At 43.2% G+C, this 23,852-nt stretch overlaps 1 protein-coding gene across 1 annotated transcript; it reads left to right on the forward strand.

The window, feature by feature from the left end:
• Positions 1-7,737: 7,737 nt before the first annotated feature.
• LOC124616512 (trypsin alpha-like) lies at positions 7,738-20,322 on the forward strand. Its single transcript, XM_047144825.1, has 3 exons — positions 7,738-7,905; positions 14,397-14,786; positions 19,927-20,322. The coding sequence occupies exons 1-3, from the start codon at positions 7,738-7,740 to the stop codon at positions 20,320-20,322; spliced, it is 954 nt and encodes a 317-aa protein (XP_047000781.1).
• Positions 20,323-23,852: the final 3,530 nt, after the last annotated feature.

The following is a 23,852-nucleotide window of genomic DNA, read 5'->3' on the forward strand; positions in this document are numbered from 1 at the left end:
CCAATCCATAATCTCCTACTACGTTTCCTTCTCTCCCTTTCACTACTACCGAATTCCAGTCTATTAAATTTTCGTCACCCTTCACTATCTGAATAATTTCTTTTATTTCATCATACAAATCTTCAATTTCTTCGTCATCTGCAGAGCTAGTTGGCATATAAACTTGTACTACTGTAGTAGGTGTGGGCTTGGCCACAATAATCCGTTCACTATGCTGTTTGTAGTAGTTTACCCGCATTCCTATTTTCCTATTCATTATTAAACCTACTCCTGCATTACCCCTATTTGATTTTGTGTTTATAACCCTGTAGTCACCTGACCAGAAGTCTTGTTCCTCCTGCCACCGAACTTCACTAATTCCCACTATGTCTAACTTTAACCTATCCCTTTTCAAATTTTCTAACTTACCTGCCCGATTAAGTGATCTCACAGAAACTTTATACATAAATACACTCTCTTTCACAATTTACAACAGTCTGCTAACGTAGGGGGTGGGGGTTACTTTTTTATTCCAAAACTGTAGAAATCACTCGTCGAGACACGTTCGGTGCTCATTTTCATCCGGAAAGGAAGTTCTTAGAAGGCTGTTCGATAGAATGTGGAAAAGGTAAAAAGCTGAGGGTGAAAGGTCACATGAATATGGTGGGTGCGATATGACTTCCCAACCAAATTCCTGTGTAGTGGCCGGTCGAAGTGGACGTGCGGTTAAAGGCGCTGCAGTCTGGAACCGCAAGACCGCTACGGTCGCAGGTTCGAATCCTGCCTCGGGCATGGATGTTTGTGATGTCCTTAGGTTAGTTAGGTTTAACTAGTTCTAAGTTCTAGGGGACTAATGACCACGGCAGTTGAGTCCCATAGTGCTCAGAGCCATTTGAGCCATTTTTCCTGTGTAGTGTTTTTTGTTGGTCTAGCAAACTGCAATGGTGATATGGAATAACATCACTTCATGCATTCTCCCTGGTCGTTCTTAGTGTCTGGGGTGTATCTGCAACACGTCTCAGTTATTCACAGTAAATGTCATCAGTGATGGTTTCACCTCGGAGAAGTAATTTGTAGTACATTACACCGCCGCTCTTCCTCCAGATGCATAACATTCTCTTTTTTGAATGTGCACAGGTCCTTGTATGGGGAGTTACTTGTCTGGGCCAACCATTCCTTTCTTTTCTTTGCGTTAGCATAAAGACACCACTTCTCGTCACCAATAATGATACAGGATAGGACTGGTCGGTGTTGTTCAGGTGCCAGTTGATGATGTGTAAGCAGGTGTACATAGGGCCAGTTGTTGATGTTTGTGATTTTGGCTTAGTGCGTGCGGTACCCATGTATTCGATCTTTGAACCTTACCCATTGCATGCTAATGTCGTGCGACAGTGGAATAATCACAGTTAATTATATTTGCTGATTCTCGAATAAACTGTCGTTAATCATTGTGGATTAATGCGTTTAAACGATCTTCATCAGACTCCGAAAGTCTTCCTGAATGTGGAGAGTTATTAATCTCAAAAATAGTCTCCTTAAAACGGGAAAGCTATTTTCTTTCCGACCTCTGTCCAGTGGCTTTATCCCCTTGCACGGCGTAAATATCACTGGCTGCCAGCGCTCCTGGCATCATCCCTCTATTGAATTGAAGTAGAAAATTATATGTCGATTTCTCCTCTGGGCACTCCATTTTCTGGCTTCCACGGCACCAGTCCCTATCCAGAAAAGACAAAATGACGTTTTGGATTCTCAAATAGCAACACTGAAGTACAAATAAAAAATGACAATCGACAATTAAACACACAGCAACTGAAATACCAACATGCAAAACGGAGACGCTACGAACTTATGTATCAATCTAATACATCATCATACATTTCTTTCTCGATACTAACGGACTTCCTTTGGTCATGAACGCTTGTTTGTCTGTGCTAGTCTGTCTTTTGTCCGTCATCGATTATTTGGCTGCTAAGGTAGCTGAATCCGTTAACTTCATCTACTTTGTTACCACCAGTTTTCATATTAACCATGTCCCTGATCTCATTTCGTTTGCTTTTCGTCTTTATTCAGTTTGTTCTCAGTTCATAAGACTGTTCGTTCAATTCAACAAATTCTCTATGTAATCCTTCTTCACCTTCATGGACGGTAGCAGTCTCATCTGTTAAATATATCATTGATATCATTTTAATGTCTCGACGTTTCTTCTATTTACGTCATTTCTTCTTTTGTCTTAGGACAAGAGGAGGGGCGAAAGACCTTATTCCTATCTTACAACAATTTTAATCACATTACTTCCTTTCGGATCTTCCAGTTTTATTGTCACCGTTTGGTACTTGTACATTCAGTACATCTGTCGTTCTCTTTAGATCAGTCCTATATTTCTCAGAAGTTCCAATATCGTGCACCACTTCGCACTGGTGAATGCTTTATCTAGGTCGACAAATCCCATGAACGTGTTTTGATTTTAACAGTACCAAGTGCAACGTGAGATTTGCCTCTCTGATTTATTCACTTTTCCTAAAGTCATACTGATCGTCACTGAACCGATTCTCAGCTTTCTGTACTACTATTCTGTAGCTTATTCTTGTCAGCAACATGGATGATGACCTGTTAAAATGATTTTGCGATTGTTCTTGCACATATCTCTTTGCTGTCTTCGGATTTGTGTGAGTGATACTTTTTCCGATAGGCTGATGGTATGTCGCCTGTCCCAGAGACTCTACTCACCAACTTAAATAATCATTTTGCTGCCATTACTCTTACCGAGTTTAGAAAGTCCTATGGAATGTTGTGTATATCTCTTGTCTTAAATAGTCTCACGTCTTTCATAGCTCTTTTACATTGTGACTCTAAATAATAATCGACCAACTCTTCCATACGAATTCTAGTTACTTCTTCTACCAGCTTGTGAGACAATTCCTCCACGTCGTATAGTCCTCTGAAGTACTATTCCATGTATCCGCTCTGCACTTGGCGTGTAACTGTGGAATCCCCTTTGCAGTCTTATTGTTACCATCCTTGCTATAATTTTACGTAATGTTGTTACGACTTTTCTAAATGATGTATCAGTCCTTCCGTTAAAGAAACGTAAGAGAATACTGGGTACCTGCACTGAAATGCCCTATTTTCAATTTACTCGATCGTCAAAATTAAATTAAACGAATGTAATTCCTCGTCAAAAATAAATTGTATGCGAACTTAAAAAAGTTACATTAACTGAAAAAACTTACACGTAAGCGATTGTTGTGACGCAAGGAATGTCTAGTACTCGTATGTATTCAATTTTCATCCACGTCCGCTGCATGTTCAGAGGCAAGTCGCCGATGCCTTCCACAAACCGAGGACGTAGGTCGTGAGAGTCCCGCACTGTAAGGGCAACAAACGTGCCCTTCACGTCGCCTCAGGGATGAAAATCCATTGTTTGATGTCAGGAGACGGTGGAGGAGAAATTATGGGGCCATCATGTCCAATGCACCCTCTTGGAAATGTTCGATTCAGAGGTTTCCGGACATCCAACGACCAGGGAGGAGGAGCACCATCTTGTTGAAAATAAAGGTTTTGCGTCATGTCTTCAAATTCAGAAAAGCAAGCAACTATAATATGTCTAGATACGTCGTTCCTGTAACAGTCTCCCTAGTCAATGAAGAACGATTCAATTACCTGGTCAGAAGTGAGACAACAGCAAACGTTCACTTTCGAGGTATCTCCCATCTTTTCCCTGATGTTGTTGTGGTCTTCAGTCCGGAGACTGGTTTGATGCAGCTCTCCATGCTGCTTTATTCTGTGCAAGCTGCTTCATCTCCCAGTACGTATGGCAGCCTACATCCTTCTGAATCTGCTTAGTGTATTCATTTCTTGGTCTCCCTCTACGAATTTAACCCTCCAATACTAAATTGGTGATCCCTTGATGCCTCAGAACATGTCCTACCAACCGGTTCCTTTTTCTAGACAAGTTGTGCCACAAACTCCTCCCCAACTCTATTCAATACCTCCTCATTAGTTATGTGATCTGCCCATCTCATCTTCAGCATTTTTCTGTAGCACCACATTTCGAAAGCTTCTATTTTCTTCTTGTCCAAACGATTTATCGTCCATGTTTCACTTCCATACATGGCCAGACTCCATACAAATACTTTCAGAAACGACTTCCTGACACTTAAATATATACTCGATGTTAACAAATTTCTCTTCTTTAGAAACGCTTTCCTTGCCATTGCCAGTCTATATTTTATATCCTCTCTATTTCGACCATCATCAGTTATTTGGCTCCCCAAATAGCGAAACTCCTTTACTACTTTAAGTGTCTCATTTCCTAATCTAATTCCCTCAGCATCACCCGACTTAATTCGACTACATTCCATTATCCTCATTTTGCTTTTGTTGATGTTTATCTTGTATCCTCCTTTCAAGACGCTGTCCATTTTGTTCAACTGCTCTTCGAAGTCCTTTGCTGTCTCTGACAGAATTACAATGTCATCGGCGAACCTTGTAGTTTTAAATTCTTCTCCGCGGATTTCAATACCTGCTCCGATTTTTCTTTTGTTTGCTTTACTGCTTGCGCAATATACAGATTGAATAACTGATACTGTATGTATTTTGTGCCTCTCCAAATGTGAAAGTTGTGCTTAGCACAGAGCCAGAGACGTGGAATGTGGCATCATCGGAAGACAGTACACTTAGCAAGAAATTAGGATTCCAGCCGATTCGGTCGAGCATTTCCGAGTCAGATCAATATCACCACTTTTTATGGAGCTTATGAACGAATACCAATGTGACACCAATGTAGCCTGACGAATTGATTTGTGTGGATTTCGTTGGAACACTTGGCGGACCTTCATCAGAAACACGCTGGCCTCCGGCATGCCGCTTCAGAATATTGCCAGTGCAGAAACTGCCTGTGCCATCGTTTATCCTCTTAGCGTTTCGTGCTACTTTCTGCCTGCGCACACAACAGTGGTTTTATACTCTGCGTGCCAAAGCACAGTTTGCGCCTTCTTCTTACCTAACGTCATTTCCGCTTGCACAGATAACAATGAAACAATGAAAACGCACAAGTGTTGAAAAAAATACGGCAGCAACTATACGTACTTCCCATGCCCGGGTTCCCGGGTTCGATTCCCGGCGGGGTCAGGGATTTACTCTGCCTCGTGATGACTGGGTGTTGTGTGCTGTCCTTAGGTTAGTTAGGTTTAAGTAGTTCTAAGTTCTAGGGGACTGATGACCATAGATGTTAAGTCCCATAGTGCTCAGAGCCATTTGAACCATATTTTGAAAAAAGATTTTTGAACCGTAAAAAAGAGCTTTTCGATGTAGGGGCCCCGTATTCCACTTCAATTATCTGAAACTCTGTATTGCGACAGCATGAAGAGTCTGCTGGTGGTCACCATTCTATGCTCACCAAACTGCTACTCATACACTGAACGGTACTGTACATCCGTACCTTTCTGTGTAAGAAACGTGATTCAGTACGTAGAAATGTTGGCAAAATTTGTTCGAAATTCCATTCCTCTGACGAGGATATAATCCCACCTTTCGTGCTTTGGAATTAATATATATAGCGGCAAATACCGCAATTCTGGTGTTGTCGCAGAGTACCTTTCAGCTGGTTATCTGGAATCCTTAGTAACAGCAGTCGGAAAACGTTGCCAATATTATGTTGGAAAACATAGTTTTTACGAAGAAAAATCATGTCAGTGGAAGAAACACCAAAATTTAGGAAGAATCATGCTTAAAGAAATTACGAAAAAAAAATTACTAGTTAAGAAACCATGCTTCTCCGGCAGCAAACGTATTTAAGAGACGAGAATAAAGTTTTTCTTCTGCAACCTTATTTACAGCACTGGTTGTGTAAGCTCTTGCGTTACTGCACAGACAGAGTATACTATGCATGCAGATACATTGTTATATTTTGTCAACCAATGGTTACTGAAGCAAAGTACTGTGGAAAATGAAAATTCGTAATGAACAACGAGCACGGAATGAACAGTACAGATCTATCGCCAAAGCATGAAACATTTACCACAACGTCGTCTGATAGCTAACAGCATACACACGTGTATCTTGAGTGCAGAGAAACTGAAAGAAGCCTTTCGCGACGGCACTACTATATAGAACAATCTCGGGCGTTTTGTCGCGACAATTCAATCATGTATAGATTACTGTATTTAGGTTCTGTTCTTCAAACATTAATGTTGCCAGTTGTAAGGGGTCCGTAGGCCCTTACTATAAGTTTTGCGACAGCACAGGTCGACAGGACAGACAATCGATAGTGTGCGTCGGGTGGCGAGAGCGAGAGCGAGTGTTGAGGCAGTAGAGTGGGGCCCAGGCTGCGGGCCGGACCGTGGGGCGGCCGGTGGCCGTAATGCAAAGCCGTACCGACAAAGGGGGTGGCCATCGCCGCGATTGAACCCCTTTTGTGTTAAAAATATACGGGAAAGTGAAAAAGTAAAATTACTAGTGTGATTCAGTGACATTTTTGTGCCGATATTGTAATTACGCGCCTACCGCGCCGGCATCATTTGGATTGCAGTGTTGGATTGTAGTGGTGAATTACACTGATTGAAATTGCGTGTGACGATAATGAATAACGAAAGGGCCTGTGCTGAGATTAGCCGTTATTAATTCTGTACGACGAAGGCAGTGGCTGTCTCCTTACTTTGTGTTTTTGGTGGTAAATATAGGTTGTTGATTAATGAAGCTGTGTTGCTGTTCGTCTTGGCACCAGACATTCATTATTACAGCATTTGAGAAGGACAAAATGGAATGTAACAACTCCGTAGCAGTCCAATCCGATTGCCAGCCCCATTAGGTACACGGTCGCATTAAGTAATATCTGTTTTGGGCTGCTATCAGATCGCGATCGAGCGGGATAAGTCAGTAGAATAAACCGGAGTGTTACACCCTGACACATTAGATACGAGTGTAGGGACGAATGGAACCACAGAAGTGACTGCACAATAAAAGAGGATGACTTTGCAAAGCCTTGTGTTTTGGTACAATAAAAACTGTTAGGTAATAAAGTGACTTAAAAGACCAACTGTGCTAAAAAAGAAAAAAGTCTGGTTTTTATAAACAAACCATTACATATTACAGTGTTTGGAAATAAGCACTAATACAGAAAACGCTCACGTACGTAAGCAACACTACATTTAATTATCTTTAAGATCCATATGCAGTACCGAACACTATTTGGCAGAAATTCTGAATCTAGTAGATGTATTTCAAATTGTTTACTGTAGCAACAAAACGGTCATCAGTCCCCTAGAAATTAGAACTACTTAAACGTAAGTAACCTAAGGACATCACACACATCCATGCCCGAGGCAGGATTCGAACCTGCGACCGTAGCGGTCGCACGGTTCCAGACTGTAGTGTCTAGAACCTCTCGGCCACAAAGGCCGGCGTTTACTGTAGCACTGTCGAGAAGAAATACTTGGAAAATACTGACGATTATGAAAATAGGCTGTACTATTCCATATTATCAAAAGATTTCTCTAAATCTAGAAACATAAGACTGCCTTCATTAATTTTACCCGACGTTTAATTTTACAGACTGCCGCTTCGTTCCCACTTGGCAACAACGTATCAATCGTGAACCTTCCAGAGGCTGGATACAACCCGCCAGTCGGCCTGGCAGTTACAGTGAGCGGCTGGGGATACACGGAGACCGACTACCCCCTCATCCTGCACAAAGTGGACATCAGAGTCAGCGACCGCTCCGAGTGAGATTTCCCGGGCGGACGCGAAGTAACTCCGCGCATGCTGCGCGCTGGAGAGAGGGGAAAGAGCGTGTGCTATGGCGATTCTGTCAGTCCTCTGGTGAGCGGCAGCACGCAGGTGGGCATCGTGTCGTGGGGCAGCGGCGACTGCGAGTTTGGGGGCTCCGTCTACGTCAACGTGATCAACTTGCGATCCTGGATAACCAGGGTCGCCGGCGTCTCACAGCCATAACACAAAACTTTGAAACTACGCTAGCCGCAATTGTACCTCCTGAGTTTTCTTCTGGCCGCGAAACTGAAATAAGACAACGACGAAAACCACATGTTTGTCAAATTTATTAGTCCAATAAGTAATCAATTAATTAGTATTTTCGCTGCCCACTGACATTACTAAATTATTTTTTATTGTGGAGTTGTTCCTAAGTTTATTTGTAACCAGCAGCTTCTCCGTCTGACAATAGATGTTCAGATGTCCATAATCAGATCCCCTATGCCTGCCCACAGCCCAGTTTCAAATTGGGAATGAGAGTCATGTATGACGCTTGCTGCCCTTGCAGGGAGAGCCCTAGTCACCAGGAGCCATCTGGATCTATGAGCCAGAAACAGAGAGAGTATTCATGGGAAGCCCCTTCATTTCTCTGTTGTATGCTCGGACTGGGCCATCCCTGTATCATCATACCTCCTACTTCACAGCAAATTGTCAGCACGACTAATTACAGCAAGTGAATAACTATAAAATATTCAGCACTCAATAACCATCAAAATTGTCGTAAAAATTACAACAATTAAAAATGTCAAGAATGATGAGGTGTTTGCAACTGTCACAGAGCTGTATGAAGATGTTTATTAGCAGTTACCAGTTTCACGCCAGTGTAGACTCATCTTCAGGTTTATCTGCGAAGAATGGTTTTCTTTTCTTTTCTTTCTGGAATGGAGAAATACAGAACCATAGTGTTGCGTTCATCAAAAATATAGTAACAGGTTCTCACAATGGTTGTACTTTCATGACTTAGGTGGCCAATTACGGAGCCCCAGCATTCGCGAAGTTATCCATGTTAAGATTTGAACCACATTTATGGGCTGTCATAATAAAATTGAAAACATCCGTAAGATGTCGGCCAAACATACAAAGCATGACCGGTCAATGAGCCAGCCACAGGCCTATGTACGCTTGCATTGTTTTTTGTTATATGCAACCCTAAATATCTGGACTTCTACCACTTCAAAAAATTTCGCACAGAGGTTTTTATTCTTGAAATATAAACCGCGCGATGCATCTATACTGACAAGAGTTTGAATGCTTATTGACTGAAAAGTGTTTGTTATTGTTATTCACCATGTCTCTGAGCTGTGGTTGCCCTCCCCAGAGAGTTGTTTCGTTACACCAGGGTTGCAGCGCAACACATTTTATGTAGTAAGAGCTATTCCGTGATAGACATAGTGCCCCCCATCTTATGTTCCACGGTGCTTGAACAGTAAAAACTGTTTTCTGAGCATCAAGCCGGCCTTCGTAATCACTGAAGGGACATGTGGGCCAGCCTCCGATCTAATTCTTGTTGAGTACATGCTACGTAGAGCTGCCGCACTGCGCCAGTCAAAAGGAGGTACGACATGATATTAGGAGGTATCCCATGACTTTTGTCACCTCACCACGACTGTGCCTACCACTTGTCATAACACATCTAGACAGAGAGTATAACAGCTCCCAGCAAAGTCAGTAATGTCATTTCCTTAGCCATTCACGTGTCGTAGCTCTGTGAAATTCATTGTTAGAATGTACGGCTACTTAACTACAGCCTCACTGTGCAGGGTGAGTCTCTAGGCAATAGACAGCTGTGAGCGAGCCCCGATGGTTGTGGTAATAATAAGAACTGGATCCGTCGAGGAGAGGCCTTCAAATGGCTGCAGTAGCCTCTGTCCAGCCAGTCTACGACGGTCCTGGATTAGATGTGGAGACTGTGCGCTTCCTGCGGCTATCAGAGGGCACAGGCAGAACTGCGACATCACTTAGCCTTATTCCGCGCATCTGTTGTCTTACGTCATATCGGTCACCACCGAGAGCAGCCGCTGCAGGCTCAGCATACGTCACCAGCTGCTGACTAGTGGCTACCGGCGCCTGAGCCCCTATGGTTGAAGTACTGCATGGAAGGAAACAAAGTAATGAAGAGCGAAAATGTGAAGTAAGCATTCTTGACTATGCTCTTTCCGCGGTACTGAAGACCCTTATTCCATAACTTCCTGCACATGCATTTCTACAGGAAGATGGAGCCGGCCTGTAACATTAGAGTTGCACTTTCGTTGATACAATTTTAATTTTAATATTTTAATACATATATTATGCCAGTGGACATTAGCAGACAGTCTGATATCGCGTAGCCGGCCGAGATGGCCGAGCGGTACTAGGCGCTACAGTCTGGAACCGCGAGACCGCTACGGTCGCAGGTTCGAATCGTGCCTCGGGCATGGATGTCAGTGATGTCCTTAGGTCTCACTACAATGGAATCTTCACAGTCGCAGAAGTCTTCATTGTAACTACGTTACAACAATGCCTAAACAATGATCGAGTCAGAGAAGTTGTTTACACATTTCCGATGCCATTTCCATGTTTACTTACAGATCGGTAACGTTGTAACACATTTATACTTTCTCCGCTCCAGTTCATATCAATGACAGTAGCTGTACGATTTAGCTCAGAATAAGTTATCCTTTTCGGTCGTCGTTTTTCTAGCGCTGTCCCGTATGTTAACGTTGTCGGCATGTAATTCTGGATTTGGCAATATTTGTGGCAGAGGGCGGCCTTTCGCCATTCCATCTCGCCTGGGACGAAATTTATGCACCCCATGTGTCTGCAGATCATATTGTCCCATGCGAAACTGGTATAAACTTGTCCGAAATGTTTTGCGCATTATGTAACTGAGGTGGGACGTGATTACCAGCCCAGTATTCACCTAATTGGACGTGGAATACAACACAAAACAACATAGTGTATGTTGCCATTAATGCGATTCTATCCGTGGACTGTGCGCCACAGCGAAAACCGGAATCGGTGTGAAAGCGCAAGACTATCAAGGCCCCATCTAGCATTTGTTTAAATAAGGAAATAAACTATTTCCAGCAGTGGGCTTCAGTTTTGCATACGCACTCTTTTAATTGAACTACGATATCAATTCTAGCCTGTTTTACATATTCGGGTGTTACTCATTCCCAAGAAGAGTATGTGTATTTTCACAATTGTTTCATTGCAAAGATCCTAACCCGCTGCAAAATGTTGCGGTTTTTGTGGTCGTCAGTCCGAAAACTGCTCTGATGCAGCTCCTCATGCTACTTTATCCTTTGCTAACCCCTTCATATCCTAATAACTACTGCAACCCACGTCCTTCCAAATCTGCTTACTGTATTCATCTCTTGGCCTTCCTCTACGATTTCGCTGGCCGGTGTGGCCGTGCGGTTCTAGGCGCTTCAGTCTGGAACCGCGTGACCGCTACGGTCGCAGGTTTGAAACCTGCCTCGGGCATTGATGTGTGTGGTGTCCTTAGGTTAGTTAGGTTTAAATAGTTCTAAGTTCTAGGGGACTGATCACCACAGATGTTAAGTCCCATAGTGCTCAGAGCCATTTCAAACATATTTTTCTACGATTCCCCCCCCCCCCCCCCGCCATTCTCCCCCCTTCCCGCCTCTCCCCCACACAAACACCCGCTTTCATCGAATACTAAATTGGTGATCCCTTGATATCTCAGAACGTGACGTTCCAATCGATCCCTTCTTTTGGTCACTTGTTCGGCAAGTGTCTTGTCTCCCATATTCTGTTCAGTACCTCCTCCTTAATTAAGTGATCGACCCACCAAATTTTTTACATTCTTCTGGACAACCACATTTCGAAAGCTTCTGTTCCCTGTTTGTCCGAACTGCTTATCGTCCATGTTTCACTTCCACCTAAGAAATACTTTCAGAAAAGTTTTACCAACACTTAAATCTGTATTCGAAGTTAACATGTTTTCTTTTTCAGAAACGCTTTCCTTGCCATTGTCAGTATACATTTTATATCCTCTCTACTTCTGGCATCAGCAGTCATTTTGCTGCCCAAATAACTAAACCCATCTACTTAATGGTCTCGTTTCCTAATATAATTCCCTTTGCATCATCTGCTCTAATTCGACTACATTAAATTATCCTTGTTTTGGTTTTGTTGATGTTCAGCTTATATATTCCTTTGAAGACACTGTCGACTCCATTCAACTGCTCTTCCAAACCCTTTGCTGTCTCTGATAGAATTACAGCGTCATCGGCAAAATTCAAAGCTTTTATTTCTTCTCCGTGAACTTTAATTCCCATTTTAAGTTTTTCTCTTGTTTCTTAACTGTTCGTCAGTATACGGATACAGTAATATCGGCGATAGTCTACAAAACTGTCTCACTCCCTTCTCAACCACTGCTTCCCTTTCATGCACCTCTGCTTTCTGTACAAGTTGTAAATAGACTTTCACTCCCTGTTTTCTACCCCTTCTACCTTCAGATTTTCGAAGAGGCTATTGCAGTTAACAACGTCAGAAGCTTTCTCTAGGTCTACAAATGCTATAAGCGTAGGCACGCCTGTCCTTAACCTATGTTTTAAGATACGTCGTAGGGTGAGTATTGCCTCGCGCGTTCCTACATTTCTCCGGAATCCAAACTTATCTTCCCCGAGGTCGGCTTCTACCTGTTTCTTTCATTCTTCTGTAAAGCATTCGTGTTAGTATTTGGCACCCACGACTTATTAAACTGAAGGGTCAGTAATGTTTACACCTGTCAGCAACTGCTTTCTTTGGAATTAGGATTATTACATTCTTTTTGAAGGATGAGGGTATTCCGCATGCCTCACGCATCTTGCCCACCAGATGGAAGAGTTTCGACATAGTTGGCTCTCCCGAGGATATCAATAGTTCCGAGGGACGGTCGTTTAATCAAGGACCCTTTTTTCGGCTGACGTCTTTCACTGCTCTGTCAAAGTCTTTTCTCAGTGCCATACCTCCGTCTAAACTTTATCTATGTTGTCTTCCATTTCTATTATATTGCCGTCCTTGTATAGGCACGCCTTGTATAGACCCTCTATATGTTTCATCAATCTTTCAGCTTTGCCTTATTTGCTTCGAACAGATTTCCCATCTGAGCTCTTGATATTCATAGAGCTGTTCTCTTCTCTCTAAAGCCTTTTTTAATGTTACTGCAGACGGTATCTATCTTTCCCCTCGATCCTTACATTAGTCGTCCAGCCATTCGTGGTTAGCCATTTTTCACGTTCTGCCAATCTCATTTCTGTACGTTTGTATTTCGTTTCGCTTGGTTCATTTGTTACATTTTTAATACTTGCTTCTGTCATCAGTTTAATTCAGCATCTCCTGTGTTATCCAATGATTTCTACTAGGCCTTGTGTTTTACCTATTTTGTTATCTGCTACCTTCACTGCTTCATCTCTCAATGCTATCCATTCATCTGTGTTCCTTCCCCCTTTTCTAGCCAATTGATGCCTAATGCTCCCTCTGAAACTCTCAACATACTTTGGTCCTTTCAACCCATCCGCGTCCCACCTCCTTAATATTCTACCTTTTTTCAGTGTCTTCAGTCTTAATCATCAGTTCATGAACAGTAAATTGTGGTCATAACGAAGATCCGTCCCGAAAAATTTCTTACAAATTAAAATATGGTTCAGAGATGGCTGTCTTACAGTTAGATAATCAACCTGAAACATTCCAGTGTGTCCACATCTTCCACTTACACAACTTTGCTTCGTGATTCTTCCTGTTCCTCCTACTACCAGACAACACCAAAACCCACTATAACTAACTTCAGCCAATCTATATTGCTTCTTAAATATTCTAAGCTAACTGCCTGATTAATGGATATAACATTCCACGCTCTGAACCGTAGGACGCCAATTTTTGCTCTCCTGATGACCACGTCCTCAGCCGGCCGGAGTAGCCGTGCGGTTTTAGGTGCTACAGTCTAGAACCGAGCGACCGCTACGGTAGCAGGTTCGAATCCCGCCTCGGGCATGGATGTGTGTGATGACCTCAGGTTAGTCAGGTTTAATTAGTTCTAAGTTCTAGGCGACTGATGACCTCAGAAGTTAAGTGGCATAGTGCTCAGAGCCATTTGAACCAACGAAGTGCTCCTGAGTAGGTCCCGCCCGGAGATGCGAGAGGGAGATTATTTTACCTCAGTAATATTTTACCCAAGATGATTCCTGGATCCGTTCCCAGTACCAACACAACAGTGTCGTTTTGGTTCACGTTGTCAGTCCCCTTCAATTACCGAAAAGGATGCTGCCCCTCTTCAAGAACCGCATGTTTGTCTGGGCTCTCAACAGGTACTCCTCCATTGTGGCTGCACCTGCGGCACGGCTGCCTGTATCGCTGGGACACGCCAGCCACCGGCAAGGTCCAAGGTTTGTGGAGGGCTTACTGTTTATGTATGAGAATATTGCAGTATTAATCGAGCGAGTTGGAAGCGTAAGCTGATGATCATCTGCGATAAGTAGTTCGTAATGGCCGCGTTACCAGATTTGGACACTATTCGCCGATAGCTGGAAATCTGCACGGAATCCCCTCTTCGACATCGTGATAGTGTGCCTTATCTGAGTTATTTGGACTACCGTGATAACAGTAAGAAAACGGCAGATATAGCAGATGGAGGTATTGTAAAGTGAGACGTTCTCGTTCACTAGGATGTGAGACCAGCTATGTCACGCATCCACGTGGCCGCACTGTGCCTACTGCTGGCAATGCAGCTGCAGTTGGTGGCCCCACGGGCGCTGCGGCTGCGAACGAGTATCCAAGGCCGTATCATAGGCGGCTCCGACGCCAGCATCGAGGACTTTCCGTGGCAGCTGTACCTGACGTACGCCGCCAGCCTGGCGTGCGGCGCCTCCATAATCGGTCCCCAGTGGGCGCTGACCGCCGCCCACTGCGTACCCTTCTCAGAGTACGTTCTGTACCACCTGCGTGCTGGCTCTTCCAGTCGCGACAGCGGCGGCACTGTGCTGGACATGGCCGTGGCCTACCAACACGAACAGTACGACAGCACTTCTGGTGACTACGACATCGCAGTTGTACGGGTGAGCGCCCGTTGGTAACGTCAAAGAGAAGTCAGAAAAATGTTGTTATTGTGGTCTTCAGCTCGAAGACTGGTTTGTACTGCAACTTACATCCCTCTGAATCTGATTGCTGTATTAATCTCTTGGCTTTCCTCTGCTGTTTTTACCTGCCCCCCGCCACCCCCCCCCCCCTTTCCCCCTGAGACATACACACACGAAACTGGTGATCCCCAGATATCACTACTGTGTCCCGTCAACCGACCCTTCTTCTAGTCAGGCTGCCCCACAAATTTCTTTTCGCCCCATGTCTACACAGTACCTCCTCATTACTTACGTAATCAACTCACCTAATTTTCAGCATTATTCCGTAGCTCTGCATTTTAAATCTCTCCGTGTTTAACTACCATGCATGGCTACAATCCACCAAACATTTTCAGAGAGTCCTTATAACACTAAAAATCTATATATAGTGACTACAAATTTCTTTCCTTCAGAAACACTTTTCTTGCCGTCACCAGTCTACATCTTACACCCTCTCTACTTAGGCCATCATGGATTAGTTTGCTGTCCAAGTAGCAAAACTCATCTGCTACCCTTTTCTTAATTTAGTTCACTCAACATCACCACGTTCAATTCGGTTGCATTCCTCTTTCTTTGTTTTCCTTTTGTCAATGTTTATCATATGAGAGCTATCCGGAAAGTAAGGTCCGATTGGGTCTAAACGAAAATCTCAGCGAAAATACGATGAAACTGTGCACATATGTGTTGGGTAGTTACTCTAGTATGCCCGTCGATCGCATCACGTCGCTCTTCTCAGTACTTAGTGCACAGTGAGCACGTAAAGACTCCTAGAAAATAGAGTCTCGGCCTAGTATGAGGGTCTGGTCGGGAATTTCGCCTGATGTCATGCAGCGAACACAACGTAACGGTCATGCGTGTCCTCCTTCATGACAGTTCTTGGGTACACTCTATAGGGTTAGTGAAGACGCTCCGGCAGCGTTTTCCATGGCAAGTGTCTGATCACCCACCATATAGTCTGTAATTGGCTTCCCCTGACATTAATCTCTGCGCATCTGAAACGCTGGCTATGAAGACCACATTTTGGTTCAAACAACTAGCTGTAGTCCAGCGTAGAGAATTGGTTGGAAGTATAAGTTGTTGCCTTGTATGACGAAAGTATTTGAAAGTTGGTAGACCGCTAGGACAAATGTCTGAGTGATAGAGGCGACTATGTAGACGAGTAGCTGTAGGGTGTAGCTAACTGTTGCAAATAAAAGTATATGATTTTCACTGCGGTTTCCATTTTGGGACAGACTGAATCTCATTTTCCGAATAGCCCTTGTATATCCTTTTTTCAAGACACTATCCACTTCGTTGAACTGCTCTTCCAAATCTGTTGCTGTCTCTAACAGAATTACAATGTCATCCGCAAACGTGAAAGCTTTTATTTCTTCTCCCTGAACTTCCTACCGCAAATATTTTTTCTTTCCTTTACTGCTTGCTCAGTAAACCGATTGAATACCATCGGGTATAGGCTACAAACTACTCTCCTTCCCGTCTGGAGAAGTGCTTCCATTTCATGCAACTCGACTCTTATAACTATGGCTATTGCAAATAGGAGAACCTTTGGCAGAACGGGGTACTTAATGTTTGTCATTTTAGGTACAAGAAAATTATAATAAATAGCTAAACTGCTTCAGACATCTTTATTATAGTATTAATTTTCAAAGCATTACACTGTTTTAATCTTTAATTAACTAACTTTATATTTTTGTTGGAAAAGTTGAGAAATGTTAGTTTTCTCTATTTTGCGCAATTGCTGGGACAAATTAAGGAACAATATTATATATAAGAAATTAGCCCTAAATGAAAATCCTTACAGCTTATATGAATTTCACATAAAAAAGCTATAAATGGCACATAAATTATAAGCGTTATGCTTCACATAGAGTGCACACTTGGATAACCTCGTCCAATGCACACGAATAGCGAGCCTACTTGAGGCACACGCTGCAAGTGATATAACCCTCATCAAAGTAGAGGTCCTCATCGACTTCTTATAATTTACCGCATCACTGGACGCATTCGGCTGCTTTAGTTTTGCTGATGTTTTGGAGCTAGGACCACTGTTCTTAGTTGCTTTCGGTCTGTTTCTAGCTTTATGTTTTTTGCTTCATCAGATTTTACGTGGACTCCCTCCGACAGCTCAACGAGCCGTTTTGCAGGCATTGGTCTGTATGGCACGGCTTTCGTTTTGTTTCTTTTTCCTCCGCGTTAATTAGCTCCGACTTAAAATAAGTCCTCAGATGATCCAAACGAACTGCAAAATTAACTAGACGGGATATCTGTACCAGGGAAAAAAGTGGCAGTTGACTCAGAATAAAGGTATAAAGTCATCCACATGAGTACTGTAAGGATGAATCCACTAAAATTCAGTTACACTATAAATCTCACATGCCTAAAGGCCGGAAGCCTAACTAAATAGTTATGAATTACGATTACGAATAACTTACATTGGGAGGATCACATAGATATTGTTATGGCGAAAGCAAACCAACGTCCGCTATTTATCAACAGAACACTTAGAAATCATAACAGGTCTACTAAAGAGACTGATTGTTCTACGCTTGTCCTCCCTGTTCTGGAGTACTTCTGTGCTGTGAGGGCTCCGCATTACCTGGGATTGCCGGAAAACATCGAAATAGTTCAAGGATGGTTCAAATGGTTCAAATGGATCTGAACACTATGGGACTTAACTTCTGAGGTCATCAGTCCCCTAGAACTCAGAACTACTTAAACCTAACTAACCTAAGGACATCACTAACACCCATGCCCGAGGCACGATTCGATCCTGCGACCGTAGCGGTCGCGCGGTTCCAGACTGTAGCGCCCAGAACCGCTCGTCCACTCCGGCCGGCAGTTCAAGGATGGGCGACTCATTTAGTATTATCGCGTAATAATGGAGAGAGTGCCACGGATATGATACACGAATTGGGAAGGTAAACGTTAAAACAAAGGAGTTTTTGCTGCAGCAAGACAGCCTCATGACATTTAAATAACTAACTTCCTCGTCAGAATGTGAAAATATTTTGTTGGCACCCATCTTCACGAAGAGAAGTGATCATAATAAAATAAAATAAATATGAGCTCAAACTGAAAGATTTAGGAGTTTGCTTTTCACGCGCGCTGTTCGAGAATGGAACGCCTGAGAAGCAGCTTGAAGGTGGTTCGATGAACCCTCTGCCAAGCACTTGATTGTAAACTTCAGGGTAATCATGTAGATGTAAATGTCGAAATAGCTATTTTTCCTCAATCTTTTGACACTCGTTTGTTTCTCTGCGCTGCTTTTGGAATTGATAACACGCTCTCTAGACAGGAAACCTGTATACTACGTTCAGGAGCCACCGCTACGCCATAAGGTGGCATGGGATGTGCTCTGACTGTGGCGAAGGAATTGCCCCCTGTGATGGAGCTTGCAGCCGTGCTCTGCGAGACGAGTGTGGCGCTCCTGCTAATGATGGTTATCAGTGGTTGCTGATCGTAGGAAATCTTCATTTCGATACGCATTCTTGTCACGAAGTAGGTCCCAGATTTTCGAAAGTCATTAACATCATGTAACATCTTTGGGCACTGCAAATTCGCACTGCCAAGCAAGGTCGCAATATGGAACAGCGTCGTCACTTTTCCAGTATTTGATCTCGACTTTGTCATATCTCATCCTGCTAAGGGGTCCTCCTAATACCTACTAAGCGGTAACATAAGGTACTTTGTTTCAAGATCTATTCTTCATTGTTGTAAATAGCGAAATTTAAAATGTTTAAACAAAGGAAAAATGTTTTTCTATTTGAAACGTATATGAGGCTACGTAAATCATTGTGAACAGTTACACAAAATATGGAAGACTATAAGTTTTAACTGTACCAGTAGTTGTTACATGCATTTCCCACAGCGAAATTAGTTACGACCAGCAGTTCCAATACAAATTTCACGAAACTACTCCTAGCGCTTAACGTACCTAATCAATTCCTGTGCACTCAAATCCCTTCACAGCATTTCGTACATTATCTTCAAGTCTATAGGCGACGTCGAAAATTTTACCAAAAAACAGATTTTGTAATGGAGGATGAGTGATTATTGTAGGCTACACAAACACTTTAATGAAGAAAAAATAATACATATTGTAACCGATTCCAAAAGTCCCGAGAAGACTGATTCATGAATCCCCATTCCTTTATAATTTTTTGAATGTAAGCAGTTATTCAAATTTGTAACGGATTTTATTTTGAAGCCTGACCTCGTGGATGGTATGCCACTGATAGGGAGGTAGATTTATTACTGGGATTAATGTATTTTTACTATAGGCCTTATTTTTAAACAGACTTAATATTGCGTCGCAGATTGTTATAAACAATGCCTCTCGCCTCTTGTATTTACTTCTGGATGGCTGCTCTCTGGATTAAATACATTTGGGAAAGGTTTCTTGCCACTAGTGCAATACTTGTCCAGCAGCGGTCCTGCAACATAATGGCGTCCGAGCTGCGCACACAGAATGAACAGCAGAATATGTTCTTACTTTCATAAACATATCCCCTTGATACAGAAAACCCCGATATAGCATATTGTCTCGAGTACAATGAAATTGATAAACTACATTATTACGGTATTTAGGGCCTGTACATACTGATACTGACAGGTTAAGTACGAAGACAGAATCGAGAGCAGTCTGAAAATCGTACCTATTGCATACTAAAAGACGACGTCAAGCAGTCAGACATAATTTTGTTTGTGAAAAAAAACTGATCATAATCTGACATAAAAGCAAAAATTACACCCCAAAAAAACAGTTCTGTTTTTTCCGAAACAACCTTATCACATTACAATGACTGAGAAACAGGTAACATTCAAGAAAAGGTGTACTGCTTGAGCAACATAGCATTTAAGTTTCGTTATGATTCACATGTTGCAGCGAATACAGACGTTCTCATGGAACCCGGTAGTTGCGTTTCAAGTTGCTTACTGAAGTTTAGTAACAGCTGTAAAATACCATTGATTAAAACAATCGACTGTATTATTTAGCTCTGTCATGAGCTTCCTCTTAATCCTGAAATGCTAAAACCGAACAATGCTCTTCCCACAGTTTAACGGACGTTTGATTTTGCAGCCGGATGGTTCGTTCCCAATCGGCACCAACGTGGCAGTCGTGAACCTGCCAGACGACGGTTACGATCCTCCAGTCGGGCTCGCAGTCACGGTGACCGGCTGGGGAATGACGGAGTCGACGAGCCAACCCAGCACCCTGCAGAAGGTGGACGTCAGCGTCATGGAGCGCTCCGCGTGTTACTACCCGGACATCGGTCGCGAAGTGACCCCGCGCATGCTGTGCGCTGGAGGGATTGACAAGAGCCCGTGCTTTGGGGATTCCGGCGGTCCTCTGGTGAGCGGCAGCACGCAGCTGGGCATCGTATCGTGGGGGAGTGACAACTGCGATTATGAGGGCGGCGTCTACGCCAACGTGGGCAACTTACGTTCGTGGGTAACCAACGTTACCAACATCTGACAGCCATAACAGAACACTAGCCAGAGCTGTACCTCCTGTGTTCTGTTCTCACATACAAAACTGAAATAACATACTGACTTCGACAAGAAGCTCAACTTTCTCAATTTTATTAAATTGTTATACTAATCCTAATTCATTATTTGCACTGGAAAATAAACGAAGACTGAGGAATTTCGCTACCTAGCAGCGTTAATAAACTACCATCCTTTGCGAAGTTGTTGCAAAGTTTATTTCTAACCCGAAAAATCTACCACACACACCCGAAAATTTCTGGTGTACATCATCAGTTTCCACTGATTATCAGCTAATGCAGTTTAAAATTTCGTCCTAATAACATTGAACAGAAAAAAAGGAAAGGAAAGGAAAGAGACAAACAGAACGGTCTTGACCCTTATAATGAAATCACGTGCCACGAGGAGCCTCGTCGAATTTGGAGCTGGAAATTGAGAAATTTTCCATCTTATATCTTCTCAGTACCTATTGTATATTCAGACTGAGGCTGTTACCAGTATCCCAGCACTACATGTACAATATCATTGCGCATTGTTCCACATTGGGGTGTAGCGGTTTCTTCACATAGTGACAGAGAGGCTACAAATCTGTGAAAATATGATAATATAGTGCTCTGCATCTCATGTTCAGCAATGTGTGAAAGTTAGACGTGTTACGTGTTGTAGTTTGAGTTTCAGACTGGCGTACAAGAAATTTTGCTGTAGTGGCACTGCATTCCGCGATGAGTGTTCACTGTTGGTACCACTGCAGTGATGTATGCCTCCCTTGATCTTCATCCCAAAAAAACTGAACCAGCAGTGGAAGTGTAAACATGTCCACTCCGTTAGCAGGTTCCATAAAGGAAGAACAAAGGGCTGTGATACAATATTTTTCGTCAGAAGGAGTGAAAGGGGCTGAAATTCATCCCTGCACTGTTATCACAGTACATGGACAGTACATTACTGCGGTCGAGTGTTTTGTGAGTGGATCGAGAAGTTCAAAAGCGGCCAGAAAAACATGACGCACAAACTGGAAGTAGGGCACCCGTCAAATTTCTCAACGGCCAACAAATTGGAGCAAGCTCAATTGATAGTTTTCACAACAGGCGGGCTACTGTCGATGGCATAGAGTCTGGGTTTAACGTCAGGCATGGTTCTCCCTATACAATCATCCATGATGAGCTTGGCTTCTGTAAAGTTTGTTGACGATGGCTGCCATGACAACTCACTGAAGAACAACAACTGAAATGTCTTGAAATCTGCCAACGCCTACTCGACCATTTCTACAGAGAAGGCGAGTCATTTTTTGAAAGAACAGTGACGTGTGATAAAACGTTGGCTCACGATTATTAGCCACAACCAAAATGCAGAGCATGGAGTTGAAACACCGATCATCACCAGAGCAGAGGAAATACAACGCTGCAGCTTTGGCGGAAAGGTTAAGCCAACCACATTTTGGGGTGCAAAAGGGCCTATAGTGGAAGGTTACATGGAGAAGGACAAAAAAATCATCGAAGTATATTACTACGCACTGTTGACTAACAAACTTTAGCTAGCAGTTCGCAGCAAACCTTGAAACCATACTGAAATTGGATCTCGAGCTGCTTACAGTGCAGATCTCCCTCTGGCAGTCTTTAATATGTTTGGGGCGCTGAAAGACGCTATGCCTCAGACACAGATGTGCAAGAAAGTGTGCGTTAGTAGCTTTACAACAAACAGAAAACCTTCTTTTCGGCAGGAACAAAAAATCTGGAGGACTGCCTCACCAAGTACGTTTCGCAGAAGAGAGACTATACTGGAAAATAAAACCATCAACTGATCCTGCTCCGTTTTGTCAGCCTTTGTGGAAGTAGACGGGCGCCCTTTTTTCCTGTTTGTGTGTCACATTTGTCCGCCCGCTGTTGAACTTTTCGATGCATTCGAAGAAGCTTGACTGCGGCAATGTACTGTCCGTGTATTGTGTTAACACTGTACGAGCCCTTTTCACTCCTTCTATCCAAGGAAATCATATTACTGGACTTTGTTCTTCCTTCGTGCAATCAGCTAGCGCAGCGGACATGTTTACGCTGCCACTACCGGTTAAAATGGCTCTAAGCACTATGGGATTTAACATCGGAGGTCATTAGTCTCCTAGACTTAGAAATACTTAAACCTAACTAACCTAAGGACATCACACACATCCATGCCCGAGGCAGGACTCTAACCTGCAACCGTAGCAACAGGGCGGATCCAGACTGAAGCGCCCAGAACCGCTCGGCTACAGCGGCCGGCGCCACTACCGGCTCCCTTTCTGTTGTGATGAAGGTCGAGCGAGGCGCACGTCACCACAGTAGCCCCAACTGTCTTTATAAGTAAATAATGAGTTTTCTGGAAATTCCTGCATATTTGTGACTTATCCCGTAGAATGTATGCTTAGCTACTCCGGACTAGTAAAGTAGCGTCAGTGTCTACGCTAATCTACAATTCGTCGTCCACATGTTTCTCACTTTCGAAATGGATCCAACAGTGTACGAGAGCCTTGGGTTAGACATGGGGACTGTGCACTTCCTACCAGACTCACAGAGCGTGGGCAGTATTGGCTGTCATTGGGATTGCGCCTACGGTACCAAGGTGGCAACGCATCTTGCGTCAGAAAAAGGTCAAAGCCCACTGCCTGCCGCCTCTGCCTCTGCAAGCATTATTGGCTGCCTACTAGTCACGGCCGAAACCTGGGCTGCTAATGTGGAAGCACTATCCTGAAGGTACCAATTAATAAAGAATGATATTAAGTGAGAATTCTTAACTGTGCACTTACCACGATACTGGAAAAGCTATACCACAGCTTCCTGCACATGTAGCTCTGCATTTAGAACATGACACACTGTAAGACTACAGCTGACTTCGACACAAGAAATCACTATTTTGTTCGAACAACTTTTCATTTTAATCTACTGAGAAATATGTTTCCCACTAGAGTATAGTACACTTTAGATCTCATGTAACTAAGGGCGATTGAAACTGAACGATAACAGCTTTCTAATCATCAGTTAATCAACTGCTGGTTAATTTGGAAAGTTAAAAAGAACTGAATCTGTACACTCGAAAAAGACATCAGCATAACTACGCCATGACAACGTCCTGTTGAAGCTCGAATCCTCATTCTCATGTTTACGTCATGGGTAGTAACGTTACAGCACCTTTTATCGCGTATCAAGTTGAACTAATGTGTCAGCCGTAGCGTATTTCGCACAGCTGGCTGTTTCTATTTCGCGAGAATTCTTGTTTATTGTCAGCTCCAAAGCAATAGTGAAATTTCTGAGGGAGTTACATTTTCCTGAGCAGGCTATTGTTTTAATTTAAAAATTATGTTCCACAACTTAGCGAACAGCTAATTTGCCCCCCTTGGGTGTAATGAAGCTGCTATCAGAGTCATGAAGTTTATATGTAATTTTGAGAAAGAAAATGAACCACCACAATTGTGCGGTTTTTCGCCGAAACTGCTGTGTAGGTGTAGGCCATGGAGATGTATGTGAATGGACCTGAAGGAGAGGTGGCACAGGA

Source organism: Schistocerca americana, chromosome 5, assembly GCF_021461395.2.
Source record: "Schistocerca americana isolate TAMUIC-IGC-003095 chromosome 5, iqSchAmer2.1, whole genome shotgun sequence".
Classification (NCBI taxonomy): Eukaryota; Metazoa; Arthropoda; class Insecta; order Orthoptera; family Acrididae; genus Schistocerca; species Schistocerca americana.

Excerpts from the sequence above, each read along its gene's own strand:
- LOC124616512 (XM_047144825.1), top strand. The coding sequence starts at position 7,738 with ATGCTGCGCGCTGGAGAGAGGGGAAAGAGCGTGTGCTATGGCGATTCT. Across the intron at positions 7,906-14,396 it reads TGCGATCCTGGATAACCAGG|GATGTGAGACCAGCTATGTC; the intron begins GTCGCCGGCGTC and ends CTCGTTCACTAG. Across the intron at positions 14,787-19,926 it reads ACGACATCGCAGTTGTACGG|CCGGATGGTTCGTTCCCAAT; the intron begins GTGAGCGCCCGT and ends TTGATTTTGCAG.